The sequence below is a fragment of the Leptodactylus fuscus genome, chromosome 6 (genome assembly GCF_031893055.1).
Source record: "Leptodactylus fuscus isolate aLepFus1 chromosome 6, aLepFus1.hap2, whole genome shotgun sequence".
Lineage (NCBI taxonomy): Eukaryota > Metazoa > Chordata > Amphibia > Anura > Leptodactylidae > Leptodactylus > Leptodactylus fuscus.
In genome coordinates this window covers 163454829-163471603 of record NC_134270.1, presented here as the reverse complement: position 1 = coordinate 163471603, position 16775 = coordinate 163454829, and the positions used below count along the sequence as shown (strand labels likewise).

General features: G+C 45.6%; 1 protein-coding gene across 1 annotated transcript; it reads right to left on the bottom strand.

The window, feature by feature from the left end:
• Positions 1 to 3574: 3574 nt before the first annotated feature.
• LOC142210117 (basic phospholipase A2 homolog ammodytin L-like) lies at positions 3575 to 12097 on the bottom strand. The gene is made up of 4 exons (XM_075279143.1): positions 12067 to 12097; positions 9453 to 9597; positions 7675 to 7784; positions 3575 to 3720 (listed from the first exon to the last, which is right to left on the bottom strand). The coding sequence occupies exons 1-4, from the start codon at positions 12095 to 12097 to the stop codon at positions 3575 to 3577; spliced, it is 432 nt and encodes a 143-aa protein (XP_075135244.1).
• Between the last annotated feature and the right edge of the window lie 4678 nt (positions 12098 to 16775).

The window sequence follows — 16775 nt, the reverse complement described above, 5'->3', positions numbered from 1 at the left end:
ATGTAACTCAGGATCAGTACAGGATAATGTATGTACACAGTGACTGCACCAGTAGAATAGTGTAAACAGCACTTGGAGGCAGAAAAGGAACTGGATTGTCCTGTGAGTGTTTTGGAGTTGTGGCATTTTACAGAATTTCAAAGAAAATTTGTGGCACACTATCTAGCAATGCTTCTGCCATTTTAAAAAGTAATAAATAAGTAAATGTATAAAAAAGTCACCAAAAAACCCCTTGTGAAGTTGGGGGTTGGAAATGGTCCATTATGGAGTCTCAGTTGGAGTTGATATTATGACTGCCCTGCACCCATGAGGTGATGTCAGTAGTAATACTAGACAATGCCATGACAGCTATGTATTGTCCCTGCCCATAAGGCTGCTCCACTTATTGATGGTGGCGTGCACCGTTCTCTCACATGGACATTTATAAGGAGAGGCCTACATGGAGGCTTGAGCAGGGACAACTTTCCTCAAAAAATAATGGTCGCTAGTAGAGATGAGCGAACAGCGTTCGATTAAGTACATGTCCGATCAGATATCAGGCTGTTCGAGATGTTCGATTCCAAAATTCTTATCCCCTCCCACCTTCCCTGGTGCTTTTTTTGAACCAATAACAGCGCAGGGGAGGTGGGACAGGAACTACGACAACGGAGGCATTGAAAAAAATAGGAAAAAGCCATTGGCTGCTGATATCAGGTGATCTCCAATTTATACGAATGGTGGATTTCAGTTTCGGTACATATGAGACTGTGAACTATGTGACTGTGTGACAGGGTTAGCTGTACAGGCAGGGTTAGCTAGGGATTACCTTTATTTAGGTAGGAATGTTACTCACCCGGCTCTTTGGAGCTCTATCTCGTGGCAGCCTATGTTGTATAATATATGCTAGTCGGGATCCCTGTCAACTTTTGTTATGCGGGAGCTGACTTTTTCTCATAGGAAAGTATTGACGAGCGTTGATTGGCCGAATGCCATACAGTGTACAGCATTCGGCCAATCAACGCTGGTCAATGCTTTCCTATGGGAAAAAGTCAGCTCCCGCTCAATTCTGCTACATCTGAGATCGGACCACAATGGAGACTGTTGTGGACCGATCTTAGACTCCGCCTCCTCCGGCAGAGCCAGCATTGATTGGCCGAATGCTGTACACTGTATGGCATTCGGCCAATCAACGCTGGTCAATGCTTTCCTATGGGAAAAAATCAGCTCCCGCATTATTAGTGGCGTAATACAGGGACTTAGGCGTGTTAGATGCCCCCAGACATGCTTCCCCTGCTGTCCCAGCTGCATTCCAGAGGTGTTGGCATCATTTGCTGAGGTGTCATAGTGGACTTGGTGACTCTCCTGAGTCTAATAGTGGTTTCCCCCTAAATGAAGTTTTTCTCCCCATAGACTATAATGGGGTTTGATATTTGTTCAAATAGTCAAGTATTGAGGGGCTTAATCAAATCGAATATTGAACATCGAACATTTCACTGTTCGTTCATCTCTAGTCACTAGGTATTCTCCATCGAGACTGTGCGCTGCCATCAGTTGGGGACATACAATGGATTCCATAAGTGAAACGGCACCAACTGCATCACCAGTAACTTGGCCAGCCAGATGAGTCCGGGCAGATTGTTGTTTACTGGACAAACATTCCTTTATGGATGATGACTGATGGAGGAGGAGATGGAGATAATCATGAATAATAATGACCACGTGCTAGGTGTGGATGTGACCTATCTACAAAGACATTCATAGGAATTATAAAAACTGGACAATTTGGAATATTTATGTCAAAGCCATTTTCACTCTTCTCTAGTTTTTAGAACAATCTAGTGAAGTTCTTTAAAGGGCTTGTCCAGGAAAATATTGACATCCCCTTTAACTTTTAAATCAGCCAAGGTTAGTGAAAATAACAAAAAAAATTCATGCTCACCTGTCACATGACCGTTGAGGCCTATCAGCGGCTTCAGCAGAACTCCGGAAGAGACCCATTGGGCAGAAGAACCAGAATATGCCGGGAAGACACCGGAGCATCGGGGACAGGTGAGTAAGAATTTTTTTTTTTTTTTTTTTGCTTTTTTGTTGCCCCCAGCTGATTTAAAAGCTAAAGGGGTTTTCCATTTTTTCCTGGACAACCCCTATACAGTGTAACATTAGATTCATGTTATTGAGTCACAAAACTGATGCCAAAAAGCCAAAGTTATTGCCCTCTAAAAGTTTATCTCAGCATATGCATCTCCTATCTCCTGAAATCCCCTACAGTCACAGTTTGGGCCGCCCCTGCCTGTCCCCAGGACTTTATGAATCTATGTGCACATCAGTAGCGCTCGCTCCCCAGCTCACGGCTCCGTGTCCTCAGTGGTATTCAGTAGAGAGCCGGAGGGACGAGCGCTATGAATTGCGAGGCCTGAGCACTTCGGGAGACCTTTTGAAAGGTAATTACTTCGGCTTTTGGCATCACTTTTGGGACTTGATTAAAAAGCATGTGGGTGCGGATGTTTAATCTGTTTACTGAGAGACAATATAATGTTTACTTATATTACATCAATCTCTTATGCCTGGAGGAAGAAATTCAGATACTGTGAGCAATGTGCATCGTGCAGCTGTAACATTCCTATAATCCAGTATTAGAGATGAGCGAGTACTGTTTGGATCAGCCGATCCGAACAGCACGCTCGCATAGAAATGAATGGACGTAGCCGGCACGCAGGGGGTTAAGCGGCCGGCCGCCGTCAAAGCGGAAGTACTAGGTGCATCCATTCATTTCTATGGAGCGTGCTGTTCGGATCGGCTGATCCGAACAGTACTCGCTCATCTCTATCCAGTATATGATGGTCTGTAATCCCCAGTAATCCAGCAAAGGGCAACAGTAATCCCATATTCCAATGCTGGATTAGGGGGAAAGTCCAAGTTTATAAGAAATGCAAGGGACAATGGGGGGTGGCAAAGTCTTAATTTTGTCTCAGTCCTCGTTGACCTTCATCAGTGGTCACAGTTCTCTAGTTTTTAGAACCATATAGTCAAGTTCATTAAAGGGCTTGTCCAGGCAAAGATGGACACTTTTAAATCAGCCAAGGTTAGTGAAAATAACCCAAAAAATTCATGCTCACTTGTCGCGTGACCGTTGAGGCCTATTCTATATCAGCAGCTTCAGCATAACCCCAGAAGAGACCCGGTGAGCAGAAGAACCAGAACGTGCCGGGAAGACACCGGAGCATCGGGGACAGGTGAGTATGATAATTTTTTTTTTGCTTTTTTTTGTTGCCCCCGGCTGATGTAAAAGTTAAAGGGGTTTTCCATTTTTTTCCTGGACATCCCCTTTAATGCAGTTCTAATTCCAATATAAAAAGCAGCAAAGAGGGACAGACGGACTTGGGTAAAAAGTAGTCAAAAAGAGGGAGAGTGGAGGTAAGTGGTAAGAAGTGTCTGTGCAGAGTATGTAACACCACAAGAGAAGGACACAAGGCTTTCTATGTATTGCTGATGTGTTTTATTACAGTGACATGCTGTGTGACGTATGACAGCAGCTCCTGTATACAGCCCCGAGGACAGAGCTCTTAGGATAGGCTGTATATGGGGAGCTGCGGGTTTAGCAGACTGCACTGAGCCCCTTACATTTCCTGCTAATCACGTATCTTCTATGTTCTTCTATGTACTTTTGGCTCTTGATACATAACACGGCAGCTTTGTCGCACTCACAGACTTGCCTGGCACAGCTGGACACGTCCTCATCATCTGCGGGGGAAACCAGAAACATCTCTCAGAATACATCATATATCATCCATGACAGATCTGAATCCAAGACACATGAGACCAGGCAGCTGTAATACCGCCATACTGTGCAGCATACTATACAGCTGACAACCCCCTCTAGCCCCCAGGATCTGGGACATCCCCAATCCAGTGCATCTATGTGGTTAGATAATGGTAGGGGGCTCCCTCTCTTACTGGGGTCCTGCACAACTGCATTTTTCTATGGTAGGACCTAACAATGGCCTCCAGGCTTGTCATGTACAGGTAGTTATTTCAGTGGCATGCAAAAGTTTGGACACCCCTGGTCAAAATGACTGTTATTGTGAACAGTTAAGTTGAAGATAAAATGGTCTATAAAAGGCAGAACATTACGGATGACACATTCCCAATGTAATTTTTTTTTCATATTTTACATTTTCAAAATAACAGAAAGTGAAAATGGCCCGATGCAAAAGTTTGGGCACCCTGCATGGTTAGCACCTAGTAGCGCCCCCTTTGGCAAATACCACAGCTTGTAAACAATTTTTGTAGCCAGTGACGAGTCTTTCAGTTCTTGTTTGAGGGATTTTCATCCATTCTTCCTTGGGAAAGTCTTCCTGTTCTGTGAGACTCCTGGCTCGTCTTCTGCTCTTATGAGGTCTAGCCACAGATTATCAATGATGTTCAGATCAAGGAACTGTGGCGGCCATGGTAAAACCTTCAGTTTGTGCCATTTTATGTAGTTTATGGTGGATTTTGACCTGTGTTTAGTATCCTTATCCATTTGTAGAAGCCATCCTCCTCTTCCTCCTCATCTTCCTCCTCTCTTTATTTTCTGCTTTTTTGCAGATGGTGTTAGGCTGAGTTCAGACGGGGTTTTTTTGGTCAGGATTTTAAAGTGGAATCCGCCTCAAAATCCTGACCAAAAAAACAGCTCCCATTGAAATCAATGGGAGCCAGTCAGTTCTTTTTTCCGCGAGCAGTTTGTTCCGGCTCCTGGAAAAAAAGAAGTGACATGCTCATTGTTCAGTTGGATGCAGCGGCCGGTTCCGCCTCGGACGTCCGCCTGAAGACACTCCTTCCCGACTAGGCCCATTCATTTGGGCCTAATCTGGAGCGGAGTACTGCGACTGGATGCCGCTGCACTGCAACGGCATCCAGTTGCAGCTACCGTTTTTTTGGTCTGGAATCTGAGCTGGTCTCTGTGTCAAATTCCGGACCAAAAAACTCCGTCTGAACTCTGTCTTATGTTTGCTTCAAGAATTTGTTGAAATTTCATTGAATCTATTCTCCCCTCTACCTGTGAAATGTTCCTCATACAATTGGCTGCAACACAACCCCAAAGCATGATTAATCTACCCCCATGCTTAACCCCTTCCCGCTCGGGATCCGGGTGGCCGCCATAGCTGCCTGGTGTCTGCCAGCATTTTCCCGGGTATCACAGGCATCGGGACTTGCGTCCCGTTTCTATGACAGCTGGAAGCCTTGTGAAGGCTCTCCGGCTTGTCATTCTATACTTTCTACTGCAGGCTACTCTATGTAGCTTGCAATAGAAGTGCAGGATTTTTGCAATGCATTAGCATCGTATTGCATTGTATTAGTTATCAGATTCCCAGGGATTCAAGACCCCTAATAAATGCAAAAAAAAAAAAAAAAAAAAAAAGAAGAGAATAATTAATAGAACTATCATGAAGAACAATTTGTCCCGCACACATTAAGACCTGAAAAATAAAAAAAGTTATGGGGTTTGGAAGGAGGGGAGTAAAAAACGAAAATCGAAAAATGCCCGCGGTGGGAAGGGGTTGATGGTTGGAGAGATGTTCTTTTCCTGAAATTCTGTGCCCTTTTTTCTCCAAACATACCTTTGATCACTGTGGCCATAGAGTTCTTCTATTTTATCCTCATCGCTCCACAGGATTTGTTTCCAAAATGCATCAGGCTTGTTTAGATGTTCTTTTGCAAACTTCTGATGCTGAATTTTATGGTGAGGACGCAGGAGATGTTTTCTTCTGGTGACTCTTCCACGAAGACTATATTTTTGCAGGTAACACTGAACAGTAGAAGAATGGACCACATCTCCAGAGTCTGCTGAATCTTCCTGAAGGTCTTTTGTAGTCAAGCCGGGGTACTGATTTCTCACTCTGGCAATCCTACGAGCAGCTGTCTCTGAAAAGTTTCTTGGTCTTCAGACCTTATCTTGACCTCTGCTGTTCCTATAGCTGCCATTTCTTCATTACTTGTCGAACTGAAGAAAGAACGCTTTATCTTCTTATAGCCTTCTCCTGCTCTGTGGCCTCCACCATTGTCATTTTCAGAGTACTAGGCGATTGCTTGGTACAAGCCATGACTGCTGTATATTGGCACAAGGTTAGGGTGGTGGCCGGGGATTTATAAAGCTGTAACATTTGCATCACTTGGCCTTTCCTAACAATGATAGTGAACAAGCCATAACCCGAACTGACTAATGAAGGTCTGAGACCTCGGTCAGAGTTATCTGAGCACACAAATCTCAGCATCTGATACACAAGGAGGGGGGAGGGGGCTAATAGGAACCAGACAGATCTGTTGTCTGTGTAGTGGCCAGGCCAGGTAACCTCCTATTTACTTGAATGATGACTAAGCTGCCACTACACACAGAATGGCGCTGTCTGCTTCCTGCTCCATTCTCTGTGGATCAACTACTGAGTACAGCTGATCAGTGGGGGTGCCAGGAGTTGTATCCTCACCGATCTAACGCTGATGTCCTATCCTTAGAAGAGGTCAGCCATAATTTTACCCTAAAAACAACACTTTAAAGCGTTAATAGGTGCAGAATGCTAAAGTTCTATACCTTTATAGGGTATGTTGGGGGTGGGGCTTAGAGTGAGGGGGCGTTACCCTCCATTATTCACAGATCCTATATAACTTATTCCAGAACCCTCCGTATATTATATCTCACCTCTGCTCTATCTCCTATGTAGTATAGATGATGGGCAGTGGCGCAACTACCGTGGTAGCAGCAGTAGCAGCTGCCACAGGGCTCGGGACATTAGGGGGCCCGGTGACAGCCGCTACCACTGCGTTTTTTTGATTTTTTTTAATAGGTCGCTCCCGGCTGGAGTTACTCCAGACGGTAACGGGCCCTACTTACTTACCGATCCTGGCAGGGGCTGGGATCGGTAAGTGACACCGCGGGCCCCACAAGCACTATTATACTCGGGGGTCTTTTCAGACCCCCGAGTATAACGATCGAAGGCTCGGGAGAGGTAAGGGAACATAAAAAATATTGTTACTTACCTCTCCGCGATCCGGGCATGCTTCAGGCCTACTTGCGTGACGTCACATGACCCGGGACCTGTGTCCATATGCGTCGCAATGCAGACCCCCCGGTCACATGACATCCCGGAAGATGGCTGACAGCAGCGGAGAATGCAGCGGAGCCGGGAGATAGGTAAGTAACAGTAGTTTTTTTACGTTTGTATCCCCCCTCGGTCTCTGATTATTATACTCTGGGGTCTGAAGAGACCCCAGAGTATAATAATTGTTCATGGGTGTCCACTATGGGTACATAATACTGTGTGCAGGGGTCACTATGGGGCATTATAGTGTGCACATAAATGCAGGGGTGGGGGATAGGGGTCAGTCGGTCAAGGTCTTTGGCGTCGGTCGGGGACGGAGGGCCCAATGTCAAAAGTTCGCCACGGGGCCCCGCCATTCCTAGTTACGCCACTGATGATGGGGGTCAGTAATAGATGAGGCTGAGCCCCCTAATAAATGACAGACATCTCCACCCCAGGCAGAGGAGTAAAGACTAGAAGATAAATCCCCCAGAGGTTTGTATTAGCTAAACGGACGGCAAAACATGATGTTAACAGACCCCAATAGATTTCTTATACCATTTACTATGTACAAGATCTCTGCTTGTTGTCAGTGAATGGGAAGATTTATGGTTTTATCCCGACAGAATATCCAACTTACTGCAGGTGATCGTCCCGTTCTCGTAAGAGTAATAATAGTAAGGAGTGGTAAGTCTTTTACAGACGTCTTCTGCGATACGTAAAAAGCAACAAACCCTTCTATGACAGCACCTAGGGGAGGAAAACAGAGCAATGTCATCATGTGTTACATAGGACTGCAGGTGACATCTACTACATTACCTGTACTCAGGGAGATATCACTGTGTTATCTGTGGTGTTACATAGGACTGCAGGTGACATCTACTACATTACCTGTACTCAGAGAGTTATCACTGTGTTATCTGTGGTGTTACATGGGACTGCAGGTGACATCTACTACATTATCTGTACTCAGAGAGTTATCACTGTGTTATCTGTGCTGTTACATAGGACTGCAGGTGACATCTACTACATTATCTGTACTCAGAGAGTTATCACTGTGTTATCTGTGGTGTTACATAGGACTGCAGTGACATCTACTACATTATCTGTATATAGAGAGTTATCACTGTGTTATCTGTGGTGTTACATAGGACTGCCGGTGACATCTACTACATTACCTGTACTCAGAGAGTTATCACTGTGTTATCTGTGGTGTTACATAGGACTGCAGTGACATACCTCCCAACCGTCCTGGATTCCACGGGACATTCATGGATTCGATGTCCTGTCTCACGGTCCCGGTCGGTGGGAGATATCACAGCTCAGCTCCTGCTTTAATGCTGCGCTCCGGCTTCTGCATGTGTAGGCGCTATGTGATGACATCACACCGTGCCTACAACTATGTGAGTGAGGCTGCGGAGAGAGCTGTGGGGGAGCGTTGGAAGGTGAGTATAAATGTTTTTTTTTTGTGTTAAACACTGAGGGGAACATAATGTAGGGGACCCATGAAACTGCGGGCAGATGAAGGGGGGACAGCATGAAGCTGTGGGCAGAGATAATGGGACATGAAACTGGGGGCAGAAATGGAGGGGGGACATGAAACTGGGGGCAGAGAGGGGAGACATGAAACTGGGGGCAGAGATGGGGGAACATGAAACTGGGGGCAGAGATGGGGGGACATGAAACTGGGGGCAGGGATTGAGGGGAGACATTAAACTAGGGGCAGAGATGGGGGGAAATGAACCCTCCCCCCTAACTCCCCACCCCCGTCTGAGGCGGACGATCACAAGATGAACAACCCCCCCCCCCCCGGATTCAAAACAGGGGGGGGGAGACGGGAGGCCACCAGACCTCCTCTCTGTCCCCCTCTAGTTGCCCCCCCCCGCTTAATATCCCCCTCCAGCTGAAATAGTTGAATGTCCCCTTCTAGTTTAAACTGGGACAACTGATGGGAGACATTAAACTACGGAGCTACTGGAGGGCAACATTAAACCGTCGGGGCACCAGGAGAGAGATTTTAAACTCCGGGGTCAATTTGAAGACGTTATAAGATGGTAGCATATAGTATTAGGGTGACTGTAAGAGCATTATACTGTGTGGGGAGCACAAAGAGAAATAGATGGGAATGGGCGGGTCCATATAGAAGTGGGTGGAGCTACATTTTGTGGCAGTGTGCCGCACATTTTGTTCCTCTTTCTGTCCTCTAGAAGTTGGGAGGTATGATACTGTATATACATACTGATCTGTATTATAGGACAGGAGTCAGTAACCTCCAGCTGCTGTGAAACTACAACTCCCAACATGCTCCAGTCACTTCCAAGAAAAGAAAAGTAAGTTTGCATGCTGGGAGTTGTAGTTTTACAACAGCTGGGGTGCTGAAGGTTACCTACCCCTACTGTAGGATATCAGGTTACTTACCTATCAATCTCATCCACTATTTTAGTACCACGAAAAATTCCACATTGGCAGCCATAGAAGGTGAAGTCTGATTTCTTTCTGTCTAACACTTTCTTAATCATATCACTGAATTTACCGCGTTTTTGTCCTGACACATCCACTGATACTAGAAAGAAGAAACGTCTGTCAGTAACGTCTTGTGATTCTGGATTTGTCTTGTGAGCAATTTCTTACTATAGATAATTCCTTACCTAGACTAAGGAGGAGCAGCAGACGGAGTAACATTGTGTACAGACAGACGGGCAATACACAGGAGAAGACAATCTGTAACAACAGCAAATATGACCATGTGAATATCCTGTGCGGGATATACAGAGCCCTGCACTATATATCTCTACCACTAGGTGGGGCTGTACTGTATTGTGTGTAATGCTCTGGGCAGCACCATATATGGTCAGGAGTGAGTAGATTAATAATCCTATTAATATTATAAATGTGAAAGTTTGTGAGTTTGGATGTTTGTGGGTTTGTGTGTTTGGATGTTTGGATGTTTGTTCCTCAATCACACAAAACCCGCTCGACCGATTTGGCTGAAAGTTTCCACAAACATAGTTAATACACCCGATTGCGCAATAGGCTACTTTTCGTCACAATAGCGCACATACGTTTGTGCCAGGACCCCCACAAATCCCAAACTCACACCACCATCTCTGCAATCTCACACACTTTGGACCATAGCAAGCCACAAAATTCATATTGCCCTCTGCAGCCTAGCCCCTAACCCCACACAATCACATATACATATACTTTACCACTTTGCCCCTCACCTTAACGATACTCCAGGAGGCTCTCTTTAACACTCCGGAGCAGCCATGTTTGCCCACCCCCACCGCTCTGACAATCCGCGACACCACCCACCCATGTCAATACCCCTAGGCGGTCTAATAAATGCAAAAAAAAAAGTTTTAAAAAAGTAAAAAAAAAATATAAAAAAAAATAAAAAGGATTAAAAATTCAAATCACCCCCCTTTCCCTAGAACACATATAAAAGTAGTTAAAACCTGTGAAACACATACATGTTAGGTATCCCCGCGTCCGAAATCGCCCGCTCTACAAAGCTATACAAATATTTTTCCTGTTCGGTAAACGCCGTAGTGGGAAAAATGGTCAAAAGTGCCAAATCGCCGTTTTTTCACTGTTTTGATTCTGATAAAAATTTGAATAAAAAGTGATCAAAGCAATAACATTTCCCGAAAATGGTAGAAATACAAAGTACACCCGGTCCCGCAAAAAAAGACGCCCTATACATCCCCGTACACGCACGTATAAAAAAGTTACGGCTGTCGAAATATGGTGACTTTTCAAAAAAAAAAAAATTTTTAACACAGTTTTGGATTTTTTTAAGGGGTCAAAATGTAAATACAACCATATAAATTTGGTATCCCTGGAACCGTACCAAAACACAGAATACAGGGGACATGTCATTTTGGTTGCACAGTGAACGCCGTAAAACCAAAGCCCGTAAGAAAGTCGCAGAAATGCATTTTTTCTTCAAATCCACCCCATTCTGAATTTTTTCCCTGCTTCCCAGTACATTATATACAATAAATAATGGTGACATCATGAAGAAAAATTTGTCCCAGGAAAAATTAAGACCTCATATGGCTCTGGGAGCGGAGAAATAAAAAAGTTATGGGGTTTAGAAGGAGGGGAGTCAAAAACGAAAATCAAAAAATGCCATCGGCGGGAAAGGGTTAACTTCAAATTCCTCTGTCCCAAAGTCACTATGTAAAGTTTCTCACAACACCGTATAGCAGCTCAAATACAAATTAACTTCAACACAAAAGTCTCACGTATTCTTAGAATTACAGCAAAAACAAGATACAAAGTTACATTTCATATCCCATACCTTATACACAGTACGAAAACCTTACCCACGCCTGTATATACCCACTGCTACAATCACCGCAGACGAAGTCGCAGGTACCAGCTAGTCTATAATAATCTTGGTTTACTTGGCTCACTGTCCCTAGTACAAGGATACACATGCAGTAAATCTGCTGCAGAAATATCTGTGATTTACAGAAATCCATGAACCTGCTGTAGTTACCTCCTTGTTCTAATGGATGGAGCTTCATTATCTGCATTCAGTCTACCATGTGTGACTATACCCTAATACAGGCTCCTCGCACTCCTCCACCCCTGTGCGGTTTAGTGATGGGTCAGTTTAATATATTAGCTTTTATGTATAGTAGAGTCAGCAGATCCTGCAGCTCCATCCCCCCTGTCCCCTTATATATATGACATATGGACGCTCAGATACAGCAGAGACTAGATTTACATCTGCATCAGAGGGAAACTTCATTCCAAATTCTGCATAAAATCAGTGGAGAGAAATGTCCTGCACTGAGAACTTTTCTCTCTTCTAGTTTCAGCATAAAAGTTACAGAAACTCGATGGACCCCATTATAGTCTGTGGATGGAGAGTTCAGTGCAAGTGTGAACCTAGCCAGAGCCAGTTGGTTGGACAAAGAGCACAGAGTATTGGCCCCTCTCCTCCACTTACCTCTTATCCCGGCCTCACATGACACTACAGGTCGTCTCACCTAGAACTCTGAGATTCTTTATTTCCTACCTGAGGAGCTCAGACACTTAAAGGATGCCATGTGGGCGTAGACGACTTATTTTGTTTGTTTTCTTCCAGGCAATATAATGTTTCTCCTTATTGGTTAATTCTCCTCCAGTCGTGTGCCTAGAGAAGACCGCAGGTAACATGTAGGTAGAGTGAGGCATGTGCAACAATCCAATAATCCAGCTCCCTGTATTCATCGTGTGGCCATATCTAAGAAACATCGATTTCAATGGAGCTTTAACCTTTTCACTGCCAGGGGGTTTCATATTTTTCTCTCACCTGACTGCTAGGGAAATTTTCTAAGTTTTCAGATGGACAAATAAAACCTAAATTGCATCATTAAAAAAAATCATACTAATCCCCCATACTTATATATTTTCTTAAAGGGCTTGTCCCATCTCAAGGATCCTATCTATACTGGTAGCTTAAGTAAATTGAAGACTTTTCCTAAATATATTCCACCTACGCCAAACAGCAGCACAAGATGGGGTATTCCTGCCCCTGTGTGCTGTTAGGACAGGTGGAACTTTTAATTAGCTAACAGTTTTTCCCCCTATAAGAGGCCAGAGCGACCTCCTCCCCCCGTGTTTTTTTCTGTCCTGTGCGACTGGACAGGTGGAGGAGGCTGTGGCCTCCTCTATGGTTTAGAATAAGGTGTCTTAGATCCTTTCTTCTCTTTCCCTTCTTTCTGAGTGAAAGATCTAGGTTTATACTGCAGTCTTTTGTCTTACCTGCCTTGTGCAGGTTACTGACTTTTTCAGCTGCAGTTCATTTACTGCCCTGCAGTAAGGTAAGCCGTGTCCTCTTTCAGCTTTCCCTCTGTGTTCACTGCAGAGACTAAAAGCACTAATTTCTATTGCTATGGGCACTCTGTCAACTTCACAATATCGAAGTCGATTCACCGCCATTATGGTAAGATCCAACCAAATTTTTTTTATTTCTTGCGGTTTTTCAATGTGCATTTAATTCCTAAGCGGGGACTATATGCTGTGAACCTAAAAGAAGGGTTCAGATACCTATGTACTGTCATTACTTATTAGGTGCATATTTGCTTATTGCTCACATGATGGTGGATGCTCTAAGGCAATTTGTTGTAAGGTTATGCATGTCTGCACTGCTGTCAGTACGGGGTCCTCCAGCTAGGAGCCCTTCATTTATTGTTGTCATCTCCTGGGTGAAGGAGTACATGAGATTTCTGGTAAGGTTCCCTCTCCCAGTTTTCATAAGAGGTCTTACTTAGAAATAGAAGCCCTAGTGGCTCAATCTGTAGGGTTACAGACTTGTATGCCTGAATCCACAGTATCCTGGGTTCAATCCCAGTTGCACTTTGCATTCATGAAAAAAAAAAAAAAAAAAAAAAAAAAGTTAATAAGGTACTTGTGGTTCTCATGGTCCATTCACATGGAGAAAGTCTCTAAACTTCATGCTGGACTCTGTCTGCTTGAAAATCTCCCTCCTCTAGGTGGGAAAAGATCATATCAGCAGTGCATTATTTATAGGTGATACAGCGGGTTTCCATCCTAACTGCCAAAGGTTACTGGATCTTATGTCAGGGTCTGCAGTTGCAGTCCCTTGGGCCATATAGCGCATGCGGCCTGCAGAAGGTAAGTCTGAGGCCTGGAATCACAACCCATGGGGCCTGCAGGGGCTTCATTTTAAGGGCTGGATGTCCATGTCCAGATAGTCTGGACCCTGTTGACCACAGAGACAGCCCTCTCCGGTAGAGAGCGCATCTACAGGAGATTCCCATACGGGCAATGAGGAATTGGATGGAGGAGGCTGTGTCATCCAGTTGACAAAAAACTCAGTAGTCTGGGTCAAGCCAATTTAGTTTTTCTTCAAAATTTGTCTTTCATCCAGGTGGGGTTCCATCTTAAGGACCCTGTTGACTATAAACGCCTCTCTCTCACTAGTGGGGCAAATCTAGAGAAAAGTTCCATAGGAATAAAGTGGAATTGGATGAAGAGTTCATGGTCCAATTTATCTGGACCCTGTTGACCACTGATGCATCCCTCTCTGGTGGAGAGTGTCCACGGTCCAGCTAAGGCCGGACCCTGTTGACTACCTATGTCTCCCTCTCTGGTGGAGAGCACATCCAGATAAGCGTTCCATAGGAGGAACATGAAATTGAATGTAGAGTCCACGGTCCAATTTATCTGGACCCTGTTGACCACTGATGCATCCCTCTCTGGTGGAGAGTGTCCACGATCCAGCTAACGCCAGACCCTGTTGACTACCTATGCCTCCCTCTCTGAGGAGAGCACATCTAGATCGGCTGGGTAGGCTATTTGGTCTCATCATATGTCCGCCTGATCACGGCTTATCCAAGATCCATCGGTCCTTCAACTTGTTCAAGCCAGACAAATACGTAAGGACCCTCCCTCTTCAGGGCATCAAGCAACTTTATCTAGACAGCTCTCCCATTCGGCAAATCCTTGGCCCCCCACACCTTCACAAAGGTAGTGGCCCCGGTCGTAGCCGCCCTGTGCCTCCAAGGGATCTTATTGTCCCATAACTAGACGAATGGCTCCTAAAAGCCCGGTCAAAGGAGGTGCTTGCTACACAGTTGGAATCCACTGTGGCTTTCCTAAATGAGCTGGGCTGGCTAATAAACTGGCAGAAGTCGGTAGTGGTTCCATCTACCCCAATTCAATTTCTGGGGTTTATCTTTGATTCTCTCAGCATGATGATCTCCCTGCCTCCTCCTTGGAAGGAGAAGATTGGTCAAGCGGCTCATCACCTATCCACAACCCGGAAGGTTACTATCAGGACCGCCATGAAGGTCCTAGGTCTCATGTCCGCAGCCATCAAGGCAGTTCTGTGGGCCCTATGGCACATGCGCCCCTTACAGTGCGAGATCCTGAGAGTCGGGAACCACAGTCCTTCGGGGCTACAGAGGCCTATCCAGTTATCCATCAGAACCCATCGATCACTGGCTTGGTGGTCCCAGCTCAGAGATGGGAAATCCACGGTCCAGACATCCTGGACCCTGTTGACCACAGATGCCTCCCTCACAAGATGGGGAGTGCTTCTGGGGGAGACCCCGGTACGTGGGACCTGGAACCAGCTTGGAGAAGGCTCATTTGTCCAACTGGCGAGAGCTCACTGCGGTGCACCGTGTGCTTCTAATGTTTGCACCCCACCTGCAAAGGAAAGCTGTGAGAGTGAGAACAGACAACTTAACAGCAGTCCGATATATCAGCAAACAAGGAGGGAACCAGATCCCCCTCGCTTCTGCAGGTGACAAATCTAATATTCTCCTGGTGGAGAGGAATCTTTCACAACTATCAGCGGTTCATATTCGAGGTGGGCTGAACATCCTTGCGGATCAGCTAAGCAGAGGCCTGGTGACGACAGGCGAATGGTCCCTAAAATCCGGACATCTTTCATCATCTCACTGAGATGTGGGGTCTCCCCGAGGTGGACCTGATGGCCACCCAGTACAACGCCAAAGTGACGAGGTTTTGCTCCCTCTACCAGGAAGACAATCCTTTGGCGGTAGATGCCCTGTCAATACCTTGGAGGTTCAAACTGGCATACGTTTTTCCTCCTATTCTGATGATTCCGAAGGTATTGGCGAAACTCAGGCAGGACCAGACTTCGGCAATAGTGATCATGCCGTTCTGGCCAAAAAAGGGCATGGGTTACCCACCTCATCCTAATGAGTCAAGGGACCTACTGGAGGCTTCCACAAGTCCAAAACCTGGTAATTCTGAACTGACAGCTCTGCCAGGACCTGGACAGGTTCAACCTCATGGCCTGGAGGTTGACCGCATAGTATACGGAGATAGACGATTATCCCAGGCCGTTCTAAGAACGTTGGCCCATTCAAGAGCGGATTCAACTAACAGGAGTTACCAAAGGATCTCGGATAGGCAGCTTAATAACTCTATCGAATCGGTCTTGGAGTTCCTACAGAGTGACCTGGATAAGGGGCTAACTCCAGCTACCCTGAAGGTTCATGTTTCAGCACTTTCCGTTCTTCTAGGGACCTGGTTATAACAAGATCCTCTATTAAAGTAATTCCTTAAAGGGGCCTCTAGGCTCCGCCCTCAGATGCAGCCCCCTGTCCCGCAATGGGACTTGGCTGCGGTTCTTCAGGGGCTTTGTTCTCCCCCCTTTTGAACTCTTAACAGAAGTGGACTGGAGATATCTCGCCTACAAGGTAACCTTCTTGTTGGCAATTACCTCTGCCAAAAGGGTTGGAGAATTACAAGCTTTGGCTGCCTCGGAGCCATTCATTACCTTTTTCCCTGATAGGGTTCAACTTGGGTTCATCCAGGGATTTTGTCCTAGGGTCGCATATATCTGCGCATATATTTGGATTGTACAGCTTCCTTTCGAAGAACCTGCTCATCAATACCTACGGCCATAACAAAGGTGTTAAAGCCTCTAAAGCCACCCTGTCAAGATGGATCAGGGAGGCCATCGCTTGCTCTCTTCGCGCTCAAGACCTACCAGTACCGGAATTGGACCAACTTCCCGGTCAGAGAGACGCTCACTCTCCTTAGAGCAGATATGTTCTGCTGCTTCCTGGAGGTTTCATCTGATGTTCGCCAGACACTGCAGATTGGACTGGCGCAGCTCAGAGGCCACAGCCTTCGGACATTCTGTCTTGGCATCTGCTTGCCAAGATCTCCCACCCTAGTTGGGATTTTACTTGCTAGATCCCCATCTTGTGCTGCTGTTTGGCGTAGGGGGAATGGAAGATT